The sequence below is a fragment of the Tursiops truncatus genome, chromosome 8, assembly GCF_011762595.2.
Source record: "Tursiops truncatus isolate mTurTru1 chromosome 8, mTurTru1.mat.Y, whole genome shotgun sequence".
Lineage (NCBI taxonomy): Eukaryota > Metazoa > Chordata > Mammalia > Artiodactyla > Delphinidae > Tursiops > Tursiops truncatus.
The window spans coordinates 61,408,211-61,428,473 of record NC_047041.1 but is presented as its reverse complement, the minus strand read 5'-3'; the positions used below and the strand labels follow the sequence as shown (position 1 = coordinate 61,428,473).

Here is a 20,263-nt window from a genome sequence, read left to right as displayed (position 1 = left end):
TTAGGAGCACGATAGGCTGAACCTGCACCACGTGAAGTAGATCTTTGTGCTTATTGGCTTCTGATGATGCTACTCACGGCTACAATTTTCTGCTCTGCGTTTGTGCTCTTTGATTTCGGTCCGATGCGCACTCGGTGAGAAACGAGCTAAGTAGTTCCGAGTAAACTTGGAACCGCACTGAGAGGAGAGAAACAGCTGCCACCAGATGGAGCCAGAGAGCGGCGCAAGGGTCTCAATTGGTACTTCAATGGGATAATCGACATCAAGGTGCCTTTTAAAGGACTTTGTTCTTGACAGCATCCTAAGGTGTCAATGCAGTGAGTCATTCATTCAACAATTTGAATATGTGCCAGATGCTCTTTTGGAGCTTTGGGATATATCAGTGAACAAAACAAAGATCACTGTCCTCGAAAAGTATACATTCTACTGGAGAGAGACAAATAAGTACATTATAGAATGTATTAGGTGATAAGTGCTATGAAAAAGGAAAAATTAGCTGAAAATAAGGAGGAAATCAGGAGTCGTGAGGAGTTAGAGCAGGTCAAAATGGGAATGTGAGATTTGAGTGGATTTAAAGGAGACGAGGGGTATAACCATTATTGGGGAGAAGAACCTCCAGGTAGAGGGAACAGAGTGCAAAGACCTTAAGGCAGGAGCAGGCCTGGTGTGTTTGAGGCTATTTCATGGCTGGAGTGTTAGGATCAAGGCGGGGAGTAGCAGGACATGGATCTCTCCATAGGGCTTGGGGAGCAGATCATTAAGGACTTACCAGGCCATGTAAGGACTTTGAGTTTTAGTCTGAGTCAGATGGAGTTTTGAGCCGGGAGGGTCATGCTCTGTCTTAGTTTTAAAAGAATCACACTTTGGCTGCTTTGAGAAGAATAGAAAGGGGGAGTGGTTACTGGGCAGAGCGAGGTGAGAGAGAAAGAGCAGAGAGACACGTTAGATTGCCAGGTAATCTAAATGAGAAATGAGGGTGGCTGGGACCAGGACAGCAGCAGTGGAAGCGATGAGAGGTAGGGAAATGATGGACATATTTTGAGGGTAGAGGCAATAGGACTTTCTGAGAAATTGTATGTGAGGTGTGAGAGGAGTCAAGGATGACTCCAATTTTTTGTGTTGAGCGGACTAGTATGAAGAGGCTGTTGTCAATTGAGATGATGAAACCTACAAGTGGAGTAGGTTTTGGGGAAAAAATCCCAAGCTCACTTTGGGATGTGTCACCCTTGAGATGTCGATTAGACATGCAAGCAGAAGTGTGGAGTGATCTGGTGGAGATACTAGTCTGTACTATGGGAGAGGATTAAATGAGGTGATGCTCTGTAAAGTTCTTAGCATATGCCAGAAGTACATTAGTTATTAGTATTACAAGGTTGCTATGCTCATTACTATGTGTGGAAGGAGCTCCAATCCTAACTTCCTGTGTAACTTTGGGCAATCTACAGGTTGGTTTGTTTGTTTTTCCTGAGCCTCAGTTTCCTTCTTGGTGTGGCGAGGATGATAACATCTGCCCGTCAGGAACTTGCCCACTCCCTTGGCTGGGTCAAGTGCCAGCGTCCAGCTGGCAAGGTCGATGGGTGAAGTTGGATTATGTAGCCCTGACTCTCGTGCCCAAGAGCTGCTTTCTCCCTGGATCTACCTTTTCTAGTTAGAATTCACATGATCCTGCTCCCCTGTCAGTACTCCGGGTGGGCACACATTCTTTCTTTTCATTCCTCCAAACTCAGGTAAACAGCGTATCCGGAAATGATTGAAAAGCGAGCCTTGAATTTGATGACTTGGATCTTTACCAACCCTGGTAGAGCCGTGCCAGTGGAACTGCGGGGAGGGGGTGGGCATGGAAACCAGAATTTGGGAGTTGACTCATGGTAGTGAGTACTGGCTACTCTCTCAAGGAAACTGCCTGGGAAGGAAAGGAGACATTTAAAGCAGTAGCAGGGGGAACAGTAGGATTGAGATGGGGACAATTTAGGCTGACTCAGAGTCAGGAGCTGGCTCATCTTTAGCACCTGGCTTGATCTTTACCAGGAACAGGCTCCTGTGACTTCGCCGTTCTCCAGTTTCCCTTTCCTTTCTCCTCTCTCTCTGTCCTCACCATCTCACATGGGGACATTTCACATGAACACTCAGACATTCACACACAGGGTGACTTTTGCATGTATACGTATTCTTACAAACACACGTGCCGTTGCACACTGACACACCTTCCCCACACAAAAATACACAAGCGTCCATAGCACACTCCCGTGAGCACATGGGGAAATAAGCATTCACTCACACCCCACGGACACCCCCCCACACACACAGAACATACCCTCACACACTCGTACAGATGGGCACGTGCACATCACACATGCATACACACCCTCATACACACGAGCAGCGGTCCCTCCCCATGCCCCTAGAAGTATAACTTTCAGAGAGATACAAGTTCTGGGGCACAGAAGATGAAACCAAAGGGCAGAGGCCGGAGTCTGTCTCTTTTTATTCCCATCTCACCCCTAACACCTCACTTGTATAGTGCAGATTATGGAGAAATGTACCGAGAGCATGTGCACGGCCTAGAGGAGCGGCAAGAAGGGGGCATCAGGGCGGCTACAACCAGCTGCTCCTGGTGGCCACGCCCAGCTCAGGGAGCCCAGCGTCATCAGCCTGTCTGCCCCAGCCCACTGTGACTCTGTTACAGTGGAGGCTCTGTTAGATCCAGGGGGAAAGTCCTCCCAGGTCCCACCCATAGTGGTGCTACAGGGGTCGGCTGGCATGGGAAAGACAACACTGGCCAGAAAATGGTGCTGGACTGGACCACTGGCACCCTGTATCCGGGCCAGTTGGATGATGTCTTTTATGTGAGCTGCAGAGAAGTGGTCCTGCTGCCGGAGGGCAGACTGGACCAGCTCCTCTTCTGGCGTTGTGGGGAAAATCAAGCTCCCATCACAGAGACTCTGAGGCAGCTGGAATGGCTCCTGTTCATCCTGGATGACTGTGATGAGCTGCAGAGGGGCCCTTTGCAGAGAGGGTGACGACGCCGAGGTCCAGTCCCACGGAGGATGTGCTGCACCTTCTGTTGGGGAGGAATGCTAATGCTCCCAGGTCCGCCCTTCTCGTCACCACCCGGGTGCTGGCTTTGTGAAATCTGGAGTCCTTGCTGAGAGAACCACCCCATGTCCACATCCTCAGAGAAGCCTGAGAGGAGGAGGTATTTCAACTCCTACTTCACAGATAAGGAGCAAGCCAGAAATGCCCTTGACATTGTACAAAGAAATGATGTTCTCTAACAAAGCCATGTCAGGTTCCAGGCATTTGCTGCGTGGTCTGCTCCTGGCTGAAGGGGCAGATGGAGCAAGGCAGAGAGGTCTTGGAGATGCCTGGTAATTGTACTGACATCTTCACGGCCTACGTCTCCACCTTCCTGCCCCACAGTGCCCCTGGGGTCTGCTCTGAGCCTACCCGGGACAAGGTCCTGAGGGGCTGTGCCCCTTGGCAGCTGAGGGCATCGTGTTTGAAGAAGGTGACGTCAGGAAGCACAGTTTAGATGGGCTCAGCCTTGCTGCTTTCGTGAGCAGCAACAGCTACCAAGAGGGACTTGACATCAAGAAGTACAGCTTTTACCGCATTAGCTTATAGGAATTTTTTCATGCCATGTCCTACCTGGTGGAAGAGGACCGGAGCCAGCTGGCGGGGGGTGGGGGAGAGTGCTGCAGAGAAGTGAATAGGCTGCTAGATGAAAAGAAGCAGACAGGGGGTGAGGCGATGGCCCTCAGTATGCAGTTTTTATTGGACATATCGAAAAAAGAGGGCTCCTCGAACTGGGAGCTAAAGTTCTGCCTCAAAATTTCTCCCTCGATAAAGCAGGATCTGAAGTGCCTCAAAGAACGAGTGGATTCCATAAAGCATTTCAGGACTTGGGATTTGGAATTCTCCCTGTATGGATCTAAAGTAAAGGGTTTGATAAAGGGTGTTCGGATGAGTGATGTATCGTTTAAGATGGAACATTTTCAGTGAAAAGAAATTCCATAGAAGGAACTCATTTTCTGTCAAAATCAGCTTGAGTAATGGACAGTGATGAAATAAAATTTATACTTTAAGGCAGGACGAGAAAATTTAAACATCAAATTCTCTCTGCCCGTTTGGACCTCCTCCCTCCCTCCCTGACGTGTGGTGTGCATCTGCATTACATGTTAACCAGAGCTCCTCAACGGTGGGAATGCCTGCTCAACTGTAAAGATCATTTCTTTCCCTTCCTTCTGATGCTAGCAGTGTAACTTCTTAAAAGATTCGCTTTCTTTCCCAACTCTGTATGTGGGTCATGGTGGCTTACCGCTCGCTTTGTACATGCTTACCTGAACTACTTACCTTTGGTGAACTTTATGTAGAATATCAGTACGTCATTTTGATGTACGATCCTTTGTCTCAAAAATCTATGACTGTGCCTTCGACTTCTAACAGGTGGAACAGTTCTCAGAGCTTCTGAGAGCCTGTCTTGTGGGTTATAAGCTTCAGTTTGGCTTAACTTGGTTGTCAATTTTCATTGACAACAGAAAGGAGAAAAAATATCCAATTGTGGGCAAAAGTAATAGAGCAGGGATCCAAAAGTCAGCGTCTAGTGGAAAAGGCAGAGGGACAGAGGAACTAGAGACAAGGGGATTAGGAGCAACAGGACGTGGGGCAGAGAAGTGGGGACAGTAGAGGTGAAGGGTTAGGAGAATGGTGGGGTGGAGGGACAGGAGGATGGGGGAAGACAGACAGTAGGAAGGAATGGAGAGATGTGAGATTAGACTAATGCATACTGGAAGGGGTATAAGGACAGAAGAGCAAAAAGAAAGAGATTAGATAATAGGGGATCAGAAGACTTGGAACATAGGACATGGGGAAAGGCCGTGTGGAATGAGCCCTTAGGAATAACCACTTTTGCCATCAATGGCTCAAATTCACTTATTTAGCACCCATCCCCCCACTCCAGGCTGTTTCGATAGTGCAGAGTCTTATTTCAGTAGCTCCTCTTATATGTTAATGTCAGTGACCAAGCATGTGATTCTGACATTTGACTCTTTCCTGTGAAATAAACTCCCTAATATAATAAAATGTGGACTGTGCTCATTCCACAATATTGGAAAATGTGAAGCATATCAGTGCTAACATTTAAAACAAGTATTGGGCTTCCCTGGTGGCGCAGTGGTTAGGAATCCGCCTGCCAGTGCAGGGGACACGGGTTCGAGCCCTGGTCCGGGAAGATCCCACGTGCTGTGGAGCAACGAGGCCCGTGCGCCACAACTACTGAGCCTGTGCTCTAGAGCTCATGAGCCACAACTACTGAAGTCCATGCGCCTAGAGCCCGTGCTCCAAAACAAGAGAGGCCACCGCAATGAGAGGCCCGCACACCGCAAAGAAGAGTAACCCCCGCTCGCTGCAACTAGAGAAAGCCCACGCACAGCAATGAAGACCCAACGCAGCCAAAAATAAATAAATAAATAAAAGAAGTATTGTACTGTGGTATAATGGAATGACCCTTTGACTCTGTATTTGTGACTTACTGCTGCTTAAACAGTAGCTTCCCATCTTTCTAGAAACTTCTCAATTTTCCATGTTGGGAATGAGCCATGGCTTGTCACAGACCTTTAGTCCTGGAAGCTCTACTGTGATTCGATTTAGCTCCATGCTAATAACATGTCATGACTGTCCCCAGAGGTGCCGTTAACTGACTTTTCTTTCTGGAAATGTCAGTCAGTTCTAAGCGCTAACTCTTAATCTCTTTTTTCTGCTTTGGTTCCCTCTGTAGAGAAAAGAAGAAAAAGGGAATTCTAGATGTAGGTGTGGTCAGTTCCCAGCCCTCATTTTACAGATGAGGAAATTGAAGGTCAGTCAGGAGCCCCATCAGTTTCTGGGGTTCCTCAGGGAGCTCTCTTAGCTCCCACACCTCAGCCCACTGTGTAGAGGTCCTCAAGGACTGTGCAGGCGCCGCAAACCTACCCCCACCCAGCAGTTGCTGCGGACGGCTGATGCTGCCTCGGACCCTCCGTGCCCCTTCCTGTAACAGGAAGGTTACAGACACCCCTCTTTTTGTTTTTCACACAGTTTTACTGTTGTCATGACTTCTCACAAGTTGATTTCACGTGTACCAATTCCAGAAATCTGCTGGACGTGCCCAGATACCTGAATCCAAGGTAACTCAGCCTCGACTGATCAACTTGGGACCCCATGACACTAATTATTATGAACTCTTCTTCACACAGGAAGTTTGGTGTCTCCACATTTGATAATTATATACGTAGCCTGTTGAGCACGTAGATTGTGTGTATATACAGAATCTGTGTAAGAAACTGCATGTCTGCCCATGTACTTAATTAAAGAGCAATTTGTACTGGGTTACTGAAGAGGCTGGTGGAACCCACTGAGCTAGGCTGTGTTGTCCCCTAGAGAGCCTGAATGCTCCCAGCTGACCAACTCCTGAGTATCATAGAGATTTTTTTGCAAACAGCAAAACAGGTGCCCAGCCACATTGCTGGATTTTCATGGGGCCAAGGAGGTCTGTTTAAAAAAACATGGATGTAATATCCAGTTGATGTTTAGACACGTTATTTCACTTAGGATTTACATTCAAATCAAACACGATTAAGCAAAAATTAAATGACCAACTATATTCTCTTTTTTTTTCTTTTTTTTTAAGCTGATTTCTAGTTAGGTCTGTCTGGCTCTTTCTAACAATGTCATCTGGGCTTCCACTCTCTTCCCTCTGTTGCTCTTTCTATAGTTGCCTTTTGCTCTTATTTCGGAGAGTGACCCTTATGTGTAGAGAAGATGGCCATAAGGGGAGTCAACATAAACCACCCTTACAGCCAATAATCCCATAGGGAGGGAATAGTCTTTATCTCCCACAGGGAAATTGGGGAAGGATTCTGACCTGACCCTGAGCAGGTGTCAAGCCTTGAACAATCTCTTTGGTCTGGAAGATGAACTTCTCTGGCTTGGGTGAATCTCATGGCCTAGGCCACATTCCAAGGGCTGAGTAAGAAAGGACCAGCACCTCCTAAAACACAGGGAATGGAAGAGTGGATCTCCAAAGGAAAGGGTTCTGAGTAGACAAAATAATATATCATACTGTATACAGATAACGTGTGTCTGATGGACTGCGGTACCCTGAGAGGGCTGGGTAAGAGGGAGAACCAATGGGATCCCCATGTGTAGAAGTCTTGAAGAATGGGCCCAACCAGGCTATGGGACCTGGTGGCTGGAAGGAGCAGTGATTCCAGGTGCAGAGAGAAGCTGGGCTCATCTGGTCCTTTTATTTATTTATGTTTCCTTTTCTATTCAGTAGCAGTGATTTCTGTCTTTCAGCTCACTGATCTTCTGTATCATTTAGTCTGTTATTGATTCTTTCTAGTGCATTTTTCATTTCAGTTATTGTATTCATCTCAATTTGGTTGTTCTCTATATTTTCTAATTCTTTGTTAAATTTCTTAACAAAGAAATTTCTTACTCTGTGCATCTGTTCTCCCTTTGAGTTATTTGATCATCTTTATGATCATTACTCTGAACTCTTTCTCTGGGCGATTGCCTATCTCCACTTCATTTAGTTCTTCTTCTGGGGTTTTACCTTGTTCCTTAGTCTGAAACATATTCCTCTGCTGCTTCATTCTAAGTTGCTGTTTGTATTTCTATGTGTGTGGTAGGTTAGTTATGTTTCTCGACCTTGGAGAAGTGGCCCTCTGCAGGAGGCATCCTGTGCATCCCAGCAGTGCACTCCCCTCTCATTCCCCAAGCTATACGCTCTAGCGATGCCCCCTAAGAGGGCCGTGTGGGTCCTTCTGTTGTGGCGGGTTGACTGTGTGGGTCGTCTGGTGGGCTTTGTTGGCCCCTAGTCTGGATGGCTGCCAGGCCCTCCCTCGTGCAGATGCTGCTGGCTGCTGTTTAGCGGGGCCTGGCCACGAGGTGGCTGGTCGCGGAACCCCAGGAGGCCCCGGGGCTAGGGCTGGCTCACTGGTGGGCAGAGTCAGGGTCCCGAAGATTCTGGGGCTGCTGCCCACCCACTGGCAGGTGAAGCCAGGGCCTGGGGTTAGTGCGGGACTACAGGCAGGCAGAGCTGGTTCCTGGAGTCTGGCTGCAGGACCCAGGCATCCCAGGGCCCATTTCAGATCCTTGGTGGGTGTGGGAGGCTGTTCCTGACACTGTTGGGTATGGGGTCGGGGGTGTCCTGAAGGTTGCATGGGCCTTCTGGTGGGCAAAGGCCAGGGCCCAGCTGGTCCCAGGGTAGGGTGTGGGTAGGGTCTGGCCTGCGTTGGAGAATCATAGTTTTCTGCTTCTGGTGGCTGCCCCTGGTGGGTAGAGCTGGGTCCTGGCCCTCTGGTGGGCAGGGCCGTGTCTAGGGCTGCGTCTACAGGCGGCTGTGGGCTCTTTAGTCCTTAGACAGCCTGTCGCTGATGAGTGGGTTGTGTCCCCGCCCCCTTGGTTGTTTGGCCTGAGGCGTCCCAGCGGCACCTGCAGGCTGTTGGGCGGGGCCACGTCTTGGTGCTAAATGCGAGAGGGAGGAGCCCACACAATGGCGCCCGCCGGCACCGCCTTCCTCACGGTAGAACGAGCTCCCAAATACGGCTGCTGCCGGTGTCTATGTTCCCAGGGTGAGCCGCACCCGCCTCTCCAGAAGTCTCTCCAAGACCAGCAGGTAGGTCTGGCCCAGGCTCTTATCAATTACTGCTCTTGCCCTGGGTCCTGGTGCACATGAGGTTTTCCGTGCGCCCTCTGAGAGTGGAGTCTCTATTTCCCCTGGTCCTGAGGGGCTCCTGCAATTAAGCCCAGCTGGCCTTCAAAGCCAAATGCTCTGGGGGCTTGTCTTCCCGGTGCCAGACCCCCGGGCTGGGGAGCCTGACGTGGGGCTCAGAACTCTCGCTCCTGTGGGAGAACCTCTGCACTATAATTATTCCCCAGTTTGTGTATCGCCCACCTGAGGGGTATAGGGTTTGATTTGTTTGAGTTTCCCCCTCCTACCACTGGTCTTGGTTTCATTTTGGTTCCTTCTTTATGTCTTTAGCTTTAGAAGATTCCTTCTGGTAGGTTCCAGTCTTTTTCACTGATGGTTGTTCTGCAGATAGTTGTGATTTTGATGTCCTCCCGAGAGGAGGTGAGCTCTGAGAGCCTCTCTACTCCACCGTCTTGGCTGCTCTCCTCATCTGGTCTTTACTTAGCTTCCCTTTGGGGGGCAGGAGGTGTGAACCATGGGAAAGAAAAGGCTGTGGTCAAAAGGAAAAAACTGGGCTTCCCTGGTGGCGCAGTGGTTGAGAGTCCGCCTGCCAATGCAGCGAACATGGGTTCGTGCCCCAGTCCAGGAAGATCCCACATGCCGCGGAGCGGCTGGGCCTGTGAGCCATGGCCGCTGAGCCTGTGCGTCCGGAGCCTGTGCTCCGCAACGGGAGAGGCCACAACAGGAAGAGGCCCGCGTACCCGCAAAAAAAAAAAAAAAAAAAAAAAAAAGAACTCCGTCCCTAGATAACAGCTGTGGGAACCTCTTCTGAAAGAGTGGGGTTTGAGAGTGGCAGATGGAAGAGGGTATCAGACAAAATACAAGATGCCCAGTTAAATTTGAATTTCAGATGGACAACGAATAATTTTTTTTACATGGGACATCCTTATATTAAAATATTATTTGTCGTGTGTCTGAAACTCAAATTCAGACTGGGCATCCGATATTTTTATTTGCTCAATCTGGCTGCCCTATGTGGAGCAGGGTGATGGTAGAACAGGCAGCAGCCATGAGTCATGTGGAGTAAGATATCAGCTTCCATAGCTCCAACTACTGCTGAAATCCCCCGCCTCTCCTTGCCTTCCCTGGGACTCTTAAAAGGAAAGAGGCCCCTTGTACAACTCATAAACTGGTGAGGATCCTGTAGCAGGTTAAAATGTGAATGCTTCTGGGTATTCTTGGGAATATTTGGGGAAGGGTTACCAGGAAAAGACTGAACTTATGTTAGTAAATCCATGGCAGCCTTGAGATTGGGTTGGTATGCTACACTTGACGATAGCCTGCACTGTCCAGTGACATCTGGGTCATGGTTACCAGGTAGGGAGTGATTGGCAGAGAATACATGAAGTCGGATATGTGTGAGGTGGCTGGGCACTTACAAAGATCACCCAACTCTGCCTGTTTCTTGCTTTTAGTATGTCTTTTTCACATCAGCATGTGGACAGGTATGGATAAAACTGGAATTAAGTTCACTAGACCCAGGGTACAGAGGCAGAAAATTGGTTATAAATTTTGATCCCTCCCCAGATGTACAAAGGCACTGCCACCCATAGGCCTTCCCTCCTTAAATATAGTATGGGGATAACCTCTTTATCCTTTTCTGTTGTTTAATCCAGCTAAAGATTTTTGTCCACCTCTCTGAAGTGGGGTTTGCATTGTTGCTGTCATTTCTAAGGAGCCATTTTAGGGTCACTTTTGAAGCTCCGAACCTCATTCCTAGGACTACTTCTGACTCTCTTTGCCTAAGGTTTGGACTATTCCCCTATTACTTTTCGTATAGTTTTTTGCATAAAGCAACTGGGAGGTTTTCCTCCCGCTAACATTTCTTATGAAATATAATAAGAGGTCTGGGGAAAACTGTGCTCCTCTTTTTATATGAAAGGTGGTTCAGGATTCCTGGAGGGTCAGAGATGCTAACCTTGGTCATTCCTTCCTTCCTGAAATTTTCTGTGACTACAGGGACACTATTGTCTAGTTCTTCTCATGTGTCTGATCAACTCCTTCGCGGTCTTCTGAGACTTAAATGTTAATGTTCCCTGTGATTCTCTTTTGACCCCTTTCTCTCCTTACATCCTAACTTTAGGGGTTGCTAGTGGTGTAACTGGACCTGTATGGCAATGACTCCTCAAATCTGAAGTTCAGGAAATTCCCTGGCGGTCCAGTGGTTAGGACTTGGCACTTTCATTGCCGTGGGCCCAGGTTCGATCCCTGGTCACAGAACTAAGGTCCCAAAAACCACACGGTGTGGCTAAAAAAAAATTCTGCAGTGATAGGAAATATATTAAGACAAGTACATTGAAGTTACCTTGTGGAAAGCCTGGATGTCATTACCAAAATGTTTAATATTTTCTAGTACGAATATGGTAACACTGAAAATTTAAGTGGGAAAAAGTCATTCAGATGATTTTATAGTTGGTGCTTTTTAACTTGGAGTTAAAACTTCTGGACTAGCTATGTAACTTTGAGCAAATATGTAACTTCTCTGGCTCTATTACTTTTCTGCTAAAATAAAGATAATGTTATTAATCTCACAGGGTTATGTGTTAGAACCAGAGGACTCAGTGTTCAGTCTACACTGAGTTGAATAGTCAATAAGATCGTTGCTTCAGTCCCAGCAGAATATAGGGATGAATGAACCTGCAGGCTTGGCTTTATCCAGAACTCTGATGATATAACCATGACCTGTGTTCCCTTTCTGTATTTCTCATCTCTGCTTCCTTAGGGTAGATTCCATTCTCAAGGAAACTCTCCCCTCCTAGAGGCAATAGGCTGTCAACAACACTTAGGGATACATTTTCTCTAATCTGTGTCTTGTGGGAAACATATCAGTTATCCAGCGGAACAAAGGTTTTCATTCACAAAAACCCATTCAAGGACGCCTCCCATATTGTTCACTGTAGTGGGATCACCTGTGAAGCCACGAACAAGACACTGTGATGGTGACTAGAATGGGAAATGCTGCTGATATGCACTTCTCATGGCCCCTACTCCATAGCTGGGAATAGCATCAATCCCAGCTATGCATACCTGAAATGGTTTAATGAAAAGATTCCCCAAGAGAAATAAAGGTATTGTTAGCAGGGGAAGGAGGCCAATGAATGATGGTGAGTCAATACTCAAATGTCCCTATACATATGAGAAAGCACATTGCCTACTTTAAATTATTGTATAAATACAAGGAGGTAAGCTGAGACCCATTCAAATTTCATTAGTTGTTTTTGCAAGACGCTGGAAAGAAGTATAGATAGGGTAGAATGGATGGGAAAACAAGAAACCTTACAAACAGTTTCATTGATAGTCCTGAAGGACATGGATGTGGTGGGTGAAGAAGAGAGGATTTCAAATCTTGGTGAAAGGGAGGATGGGGAACAAATGGAAACAGTAAGGGAAGTCCATAAATGAATCACTTCAAGGACTTTTCACACTTTAGGAGTTAGTTCCCAAGTCCTGGAGTGAGGGAGAAAGGGATACAAAGGAAGTCAAGGGGCAAATAGTCACTCATCCTACTAATGAGAAGACCTTGGAATTGACCATTCCTTCATTGAACAATCTGAGTGTCTGACTATAAAAGGCATTGCTAGGAACCCTGTGTGGATTTTCCAGTCACCTTCTATCATGGTAAGAAACCTGGAAGTGGGGAACAGGAAGTGTGACACAAAGATATTATTTTCTTCCTGAGTCTCTTGCGAACTAAGAAGAAAAACAACAGAGTAAGTACCGTCAGTAGCCACTTTTTAAAGGTAAAGATGGGGTAGTATTTCTGCCAGTGTTCCAAAAAGGGAAGAGAAAATTCTAACTTATCTGAGAAGGAACATTGTCAGTGACAATCATGACAAAAGTGGATGCAGAAAACCCTCAGTACAATGCCAGAGGGGTCTAGAGGCACATCAGCCATGATAGAACAAGGGTCTCGTAAGTATTCATGATGATGCCTCTGCCAGGGTTCAAGATTGGAGCAGTAACCCTCAACAAATTGGGTATAGAAAGAACATACCTCAACATAATAAAGTCCCTATGCAACAAACACAGACGACATCCTACTCAATGGTGAAAGATTGAAAGCTTTTCTTCTAATGTCAGAAACAACACAGTGGTGCCCACTTTCACCACTCTTACTCAACATGGTACTGGAAGTCCTAGCTAGAGCAATCAGGCAAGATAAAGAAACAAAAGACAACCAAATCAAAAGGAATGAGTAAAATTGTCCTTATTTGCAGATCATATGATCTTATATATAGGAAATTCTAATGACTCAAACAAGAAACTGTTGGAACTAACCAACAAATTCAATAACATTGCAGGATGTAAAATCAACCTACAGAAATCAGTTTCTGATTCTATACAGTAACAATGAAATATCTGAAAAATATATAAAGAAAACAATCCCATTCACAATAACATCAAAAATACTAAAATATTAGGAATAAATTTAACCAAGGAAGTAAAAGAGCTGTATAATGAAAACTGTAAGATTCTGATGAAAGAAACTGAAGAAGACACAAATGAAAGATACCTCATGTTCATGAATTGGAAGAATTAATTTTTTTTAACTGTCTGTACTATGCAAAGCCATCTTTAGATTCAATGCAGTCCCTATCAAAATTCCAATGACATTTTTTGAAGAAATAGAAAAACAATCCTGAATTTTATATGGAACCACAAAAGACCCCAAATAGCCAAAGCAATCCTAAGAAAGAACAAAGCTGGAGGCATCACACTTCCTGATTTCAAACTATAATACAAAGCTATAGTAATTAAAACAGTATGTTACTGGCATTAAAAATTGATACATAGATCAATAGAACAGAACAGATATCCTAGAAATAACACCCCACATATACAGTCAACTAGTTCTTGATAAGGGAGCCAAGAAGACTCAATGCAGAAAGGATAATCTCTTCAATAAATGGTGTTCAAAAATGTGGATAACCATACGCTGAAAAAATGAAATTGGACCCCTATTTTACACCACTCACAAAAATTAACTCAAGATGGATTAAAGACTTAAACATAAGACCTGAAACCATAAATCTCTTAATAGAAAACTTAGGGAAGAAATTCCTTGATTTTGATCTTGGCAATTATTTTATTTATTTTTTTAACATCTTTATTGGAGTATAATTGCTTTACAATGGTGTGTTAGTTTCTGCTTTATAACAGAGTGAATCAGCTATACATATACATATATCCCCATATCTCTTCCCTCTTGCGTCTCCCTCCCTCCCACCCTCCCTATCCCACCCCTCTAGGTGGTAACAAAGCACCGAGCTGATCTCCTTGTGCTATGTGGCTGCTTCCCACTAGCTGTTGGTTTTACATTTGGTAGTGTATATATGTCCGTGCCACTCTCTCACTTTGTCTCAGCTTACCCTTCCCCCTCCCCGTGTCCTCAAGTCCATTCTCTAGTAGGTCTGCATCTTTATTCCCGTCCTGCTCCTAGATTCTTCATGACCTTTTTTTTTTTTAGATTCCATACATATGTGTTAGCATATGGAATTTTTTTTCTCTTTCTGACTACTTCACTCCGTATGACAGACTCTCTAGGTCCATCCACCTCACTACAAATAACTCAATTTTGTTTCTTTCTATGGCTGAGTAATATTCCATTGTATATATGTGCCACATCTTCTTTATCCATTCATCTGTCGATGGACAATTAGGTTGCTTCCATGTCCTGGTAAATAGAGCTGCAATGAACATTGTGGTACATGACTCTTTGAATTACAGTTTTCTCAGGGTATATTTGGCAATTATTTTTTGTATATGACACCAAAAGTACAAGCAACAAAAGCAAAAATGAACAAGTGGGCCTAATCAAACTAAAAGAACTCTACACAGCAAAAGAAATAATCAACAAAATGAAAAGCCAACCTACAGAATGGGATAAAATATTTGCAAACTATATATCTGAAAAAGGGTTAATATTCAAAGTATGTAAAGAATGCATACAACTCTATAACAGCAACAACAACAACAGAAATCCAGTTTAAAAATGGGCAGAGGGACTTCCCTGGTGGCACAGTGGTAAGAATCTGCCTGCCAATTCAAGGGACACAGGTTTGATCCTTGGTCCAGGAAGATCCCACATACTGCGGAGCAGCTAAGCCCGTGCGCCACAACTACTGAGCCTGTGCTCTAGAGCCCGTGAGCCACACTACTGAGCCCATGTGCCACAACTACTGAAGCCCGCATGCCTAGAGCCTGTGCTCTGCAACAAGAGAAGCCACCGCAATAAGAAGCCCATGCACTGCAATGAAGGCTAGCCCCTGCTCTCTGCAACTAGAGAAAGCCCGTGCAGCAATGAAGACCCAATGCAGCCAAAAATAAATAAATAAAAAATAAAAATGGGCAGAGAAACTGAATAGACAGTCTTAACCATTGGACCGTCAGGGAATTCCCTGAAGAATTTCTTAATGGGGGAGGTCATGGTGGAATTAAGCCTCCTGAGTGAAGAGGTGTTTATTCCCTGTAGAAACTGAAAATGTTGCTCCAAGTTTGTGCAACTGAGCTTTCTTATGTCCATATGGGAAAATCTATAAAAATTGTTAGTAAGTCCTCCAGAGAAAGATTCTCCCAAGGCAAACAATTCAGTGTCATCTAATGTTATAAAATCAGTGCACTGAATCACTGAGTTGTATTTATGGGAGGGTTTCTTAACTAAAGAAGTGAAACATCTGTTTAAATGGGATGAAAATCAGAGGCAATCATTAGGTAAGGAACTGGAGATTCTGCTTACGTACCTGTCAGTGAGTTTACCATTTATAGTTCTTCTTGCTGATAATTGGAGATGCCTATCAGTGCTCATGTAAGAATGCCAGGTACTCGGCCTTTCACATTCACATCAAAGTTTGAGTAATAATTAGAGCTATAAGTAGTTTGCTTGCACTACTCATTAATTCATAAAAGTTTGTAGCTGGGGTGGAAAGTGGTCATAAATAAGGCCAGTCATGGAGAAAGATGAAACCCAGAGGAGGAAGTGATTTGCCCAAGGTCGTGCAAAAAGTTAGCATTAGAGCCAGAAGAACATGTCAGTGAATGTCAGGCCAGCATTTGTAGTTTGTGTTAAAGGGAAAAGGTGGAGACTTTGGGTTCCGTTTTTCTTCTTTTTTTTTTTTTGCGGTACGTGGGCCTCTCACTGTCGTGGCCTCTCCCGTTGTGGAGCACAGGCTCCAGACGCACAGGCTCAGCGGCCATGGCTCACGGACCCAGCTGCTCCACGGCATGTGGAATCTTCCCGGACCAGGGCACGAACCCGTGTCCCCTGCATCAGCAGGCGGACTCTCAACCACTGCGCCACCAGGGAAGCCCTTTTTCTTGTTTTTTTAATCTCTCATGAAGACAGCAACTTAGATTTGTTTTCTGACTTTATCAGCCCCAGAAGTTTGTGTGTGTGTGTGTGTGTGTGTGTGTGTGTGTGTGTGTGTGTGTGTATTTTTTGGCCACTCCGTGCAGCCTGTGGGATTTTAGTTCCCCAACCAGGGATTGAACCCGGGCCCTTGGCAGTGAGAGCGTGGAGTCCTAACAACTGGACAGCCAGGGAATTCCTCAAGTTTGTATGTTTTTAATAGGATACTCAAAATTTTCTTATTTTCAAAACTAATTTGGTTTTATACACCTGGAGCTTAATACATACTTTTGTCTACTAGAAATGGTCCTTAAAAAGGGTTGTTTTTTTTTTCCTGTAGAGTTCACTTTACTAATTTTGGGAGATTTTTTGATATCCAAAATATAACTATTAAAGTTAATATAGGGGCTTCCCTGGTGGCGCAGTGGTTGAGAGTCCGCCTGCCGATGCAGGGGACACGGGTTCGTGCCCCGGTCCGGGAGGATCCCACATGCTGCGGAGTGGCTGGGCCCGTGAGCCATGGCCGCTGAGCCTGCGCGTCCGGAGCCTGTGCTCCGCAACGGGAGAGACCACGACAGTGAGAGGCCCGCGTACCACAAAAAAAAAAAAAAAAAAAAAGTTAACATAGACATTTGATTTTAATATATTGCTATGGCCAAATTCAGTAAATCGACTTACCTTTTTATTCTCTGCTATTGTCCTAATGATCTGAGCTCAAGACCACATTACATTGTCTTCCACTTGCTTGTCCTTCTGTCCTCCTGGCTTCCTCATGTAACTACAGTGAAATTCTGCTAGTTTTCAAAGCACCCTCCAAAGGCCAAGTCGAGTACTAAGATGTCATGGAATACTTTTGATTTCAGCAAGCCAGCCTTCTCCCTTCCACTTAATGGCCCTTCTAACCATGACATCCTGCGCTTATGGTTGTTCACTCTCGCACTCCATTCAGAAGTAATATTTCCCTCTTTAAATTTCTAGAATACTTACTCTGACTCTGGTTTCCCTTAAATGGCAGCCTGAGAAGTGGGTGTTTTATTTTACTGATAAAAGGAGACTCTGAAAGTTCGGGGAGGGAGGATGATCTTATTTTGGTTGAGGTATGAGGGATAGGTTGGAGGAGAAGTTACAAAACCTGGAGAAGCCAGTTAGGAAAACATTTAACAATGGGGGGAGTTTGAAGGGGGAGGAAAAGAGGCAGTGAGCTGGAGCAGTGTCAGTGGTGATGAACTTGCTGAGCCCAGAGGGACTCCAGATTTTAAAGATCCAAGTGTCCAACAGTGAGTAGGATGCTGGGGACAGGGGAGAATTGGTTTGGGTGACTGGAGGGGAGATCAGGGGAGGAGTGAGGTGCTCTGCCCAGAGAGGGGCTCAGGAAGAGCAGCTGAACTGGTAGGAAGATGGTCAGCTCTGCTTGGGGCTGACTGGCCCCTAGGACTCAGGCAGCACGTGTGCCTTCTACGTGCTGCCCACCCACCCCTGTTCCAGCTTTCCTTCAGCCTGGCTGTCATATGAATGGAGGGGAAGCCTTGCAGCCAGCAGTTTTCCCTGAATAAATCAGAGAAACACGCATGTCAGAGCCAGAAGAGATGTCCTGGGTTATTTTCCTGCCCCCAACCACACCGGGGAGCCTGAGTGCAGAGAGAAGCAGAGACTCACCTTGGAGGTAGTAGCAAAGTCAGGACTAAAGCTGAATCTGCCAGTCTAGTGGTATTTCCAATCCCACAGGGGGCCTCAAACTTCTACAGAAGCCATGGATTAATTCTGGGGCTCTCTATTTCTTTGAATTTGATTTATTTTTCCTTCAGACACTGTATTCCTTAAGGGCAGATTCTGGGTTTTCCTAATTTTAGTATTTATTATTCCATCTCTTCAATAAATATTGGTGTAGCATCTATTATATAAGTTAGTATCTACTCTAGGCTCTGAGAATACAATGCACACCTGAACAAAGTTTCTGTCCTCCTGGAGCTTATATTCCAGAAGTGGGGGGGTTAAATAATAAGCATAAAACTCAAATAAATATGTGTTATTTCAGTTGGTGATGAGTTATGGCAAAAAATAAAACAGGGAGATGTGGGACTCAAAGAATGCTGGTGTAGGGGGAAGAGAGAGAGTTAAACCACAGGATCAGAAAGATAGAAGTGGCATGGTTATAGCCTTGGTAGCTACTTTATGGTCACAAGGATAGTCCATGGAGAACTGACCTCTGAACTTTCCCATTCAGGCAAATTTCAGTATAATTAGGCAAATCCACTCTGAACAGAAACCAGTGTGCTTAAAGCAATTTACTTATGTTCATCTGAGATAAGTGCATTTAAATTCAACCCCTTTTTAGTGTTTCTGTATTTGTTGGGGTGTATTATTCATATATTTCATTCTAAACAAAGTATTATAAATGCATTTTGAACCTTAACATTTATCGTAAATACTCACCACATTTGTTTTAGTTTTGAATTATTAGTTGTAATTTTTTCTGGATATTTTTTGCTTTTTGTTTATTTGAAACACTTTATTTGAAAATTCATATATAAACATACAACTGAAAAGAACAGAGATGCATACGTCAATGTAATAGACAATAGATTCTAAGTAATATAATGTCTGTTTGTGTTTTAAGGAAAGGATTAATTTTCCACCTGGCAAAAATGTTGCCAGAGAACACCTGCTGTTATTTTGTACTTTTGAGACAAGATTTCCGAGCCAAAATTCTTCACTTCTTTATTTATGTTTGAAAGATTCACTATTCCAGTAACTGGCCATTCTCAAAATTTTCAGGTTGATTTGTCAAAATGAACTCATCATTTTATCTGCTGTCAAGAATATCAGACTTGAACTCTCAGCTATTGGATTGTTACTTTATAATTTACATACATGGTCCATAAAAACGATATACACTCCACTACTGAAATGAAAAGGCAAAACCAAAGCTCTGTGGTTGAATTCATCCTCTCGGGCTTTTCTAATTTTCCTGAACTCCAAGGGCAGCTCTTTGGGGTTTTCTTGGTTGATTACCTGGTGACTCTGATGGGAAATGCCATCATTATAGTCATCATTTCCCTGGAACAGCGCTTATACGTTCCCATGTATTTGTTTCTCCTGAACTTGTCTGTGGTGCATGTGAGTTTCAGTGCAGTCATTATGCCTGAAATGCTGGTGGCCCTCTCCAATGAAAAAAAAGTATGATCACCTTTGCAGGCTGTTTTGCACAGACGTATTTCATTCTTCTTTTTGGTGGGACCGAATGTTTTCTGGGGGCAATGGCTTATGACCAATTTGCTGCAATCTGCCGTCCTCTGAGCTACCCAATGATTATGAACAAAAGGGTTTTCATGAAATTAGTTATATTCTCATGGGTCTCAGGGATCATGGTGGCTACTGTGCAGACCTCATGGGTTTTTAGTTTTCCCTTCTGTGGCCCCAATGAAATTAATCATCTTTTCTGTGAGACTCCCCCAAGGCTAGAGCTTGCATGTGCAGACATCCTTTTATTTGAAATCTATGCATTCACTGGTGAAATTTCTGTTATAGGGCAAAAATGCCCTCAACATTTGTCAAACAATATATGAATTTTTTTCTTGTAGAACATAAATATGATAAGTTGTGCCTATTTTCTATTATCCATGAATCGTTTCAATCTGTGTGTATCTTTCCCAGAAAGAATAGACACTGTGACAAACATAATACTTCATTCTTGCTTCTTATTTTAATATTGCTAGTAGGCAATAGAAAGTATCCGACTCATTGAACCTACATCAAAGGAGCACCACCGTTCGTTTATGCTTTGGGTGAGATAAAAAAGAGGTTGGAGCATTTTCTCTTTATGAAACATTCCTTTTGATGGAAAAAAACTTTTCTTTATATTCATACCTACCCCTGCCAAAAATGGTAGTGGAGTGCAAATCTGATTCAACTTTCAAAAAAATCAAAACAAAACAAAGAAATTACATTAGCAGATTGCTGAAACCTTGTGGAAAATATCTGAATGCTGTATCATAATGTTCTCAGTTAGACATCAAAGGAGCATCAGCAAAAAACTTTGATTGAATCTCATCCCTTGATATCCTGAAATTTCTTTCTCATAGCTCTTAAAAGGACCAATTAAGTAAGGCTTATCTAAAACAAACAAGCAATCAAATGAAACTAAATAGTTTCCTTTTAATCATTCTTTAGTTCATTTGTTCATTTAT

At 44.5% G+C, this 20,263-nt stretch overlaps 2 protein-coding genes across 2 annotated transcripts; both read left to right on the top strand.

The window, feature by feature from the left end:
* The first annotated feature begins 123 nt into the window (after positions 1 to 123).
* Positions 124 to 4,686, top strand: NLRP10 (NLR family pyrin domain containing 10). Its single transcript, XM_004332584.3, is given in 11 exon segments — positions 124 to 134; positions 2,522 to 2,586; positions 2,589 to 2,663; positions 2,666 to 2,779; positions 2,782 to 2,999; positions 3,002 to 3,174; positions 3,176 to 3,269; positions 3,272 to 3,464; positions 3,467 to 3,993; positions 3,995 to 4,059; positions 4,539 to 4,686. Coding segments are annotated over 11 exon segments (1,683 nt in total).
* Positions 4,687 to 18,983: 14,297 nt separating this feature from the next.
* Positions 18,984 to 19,642, top strand: OR10A3 (olfactory receptor family 10 subfamily A member 3). Its single transcript, XM_033861706.2, is given in 2 exon segments — positions 18,984 to 19,247; positions 19,250 to 19,642. Coding segments are annotated over 2 exon segments (657 nt in total).
* Positions 19,643 to 20,263: the final 621 nt, after the last annotated feature.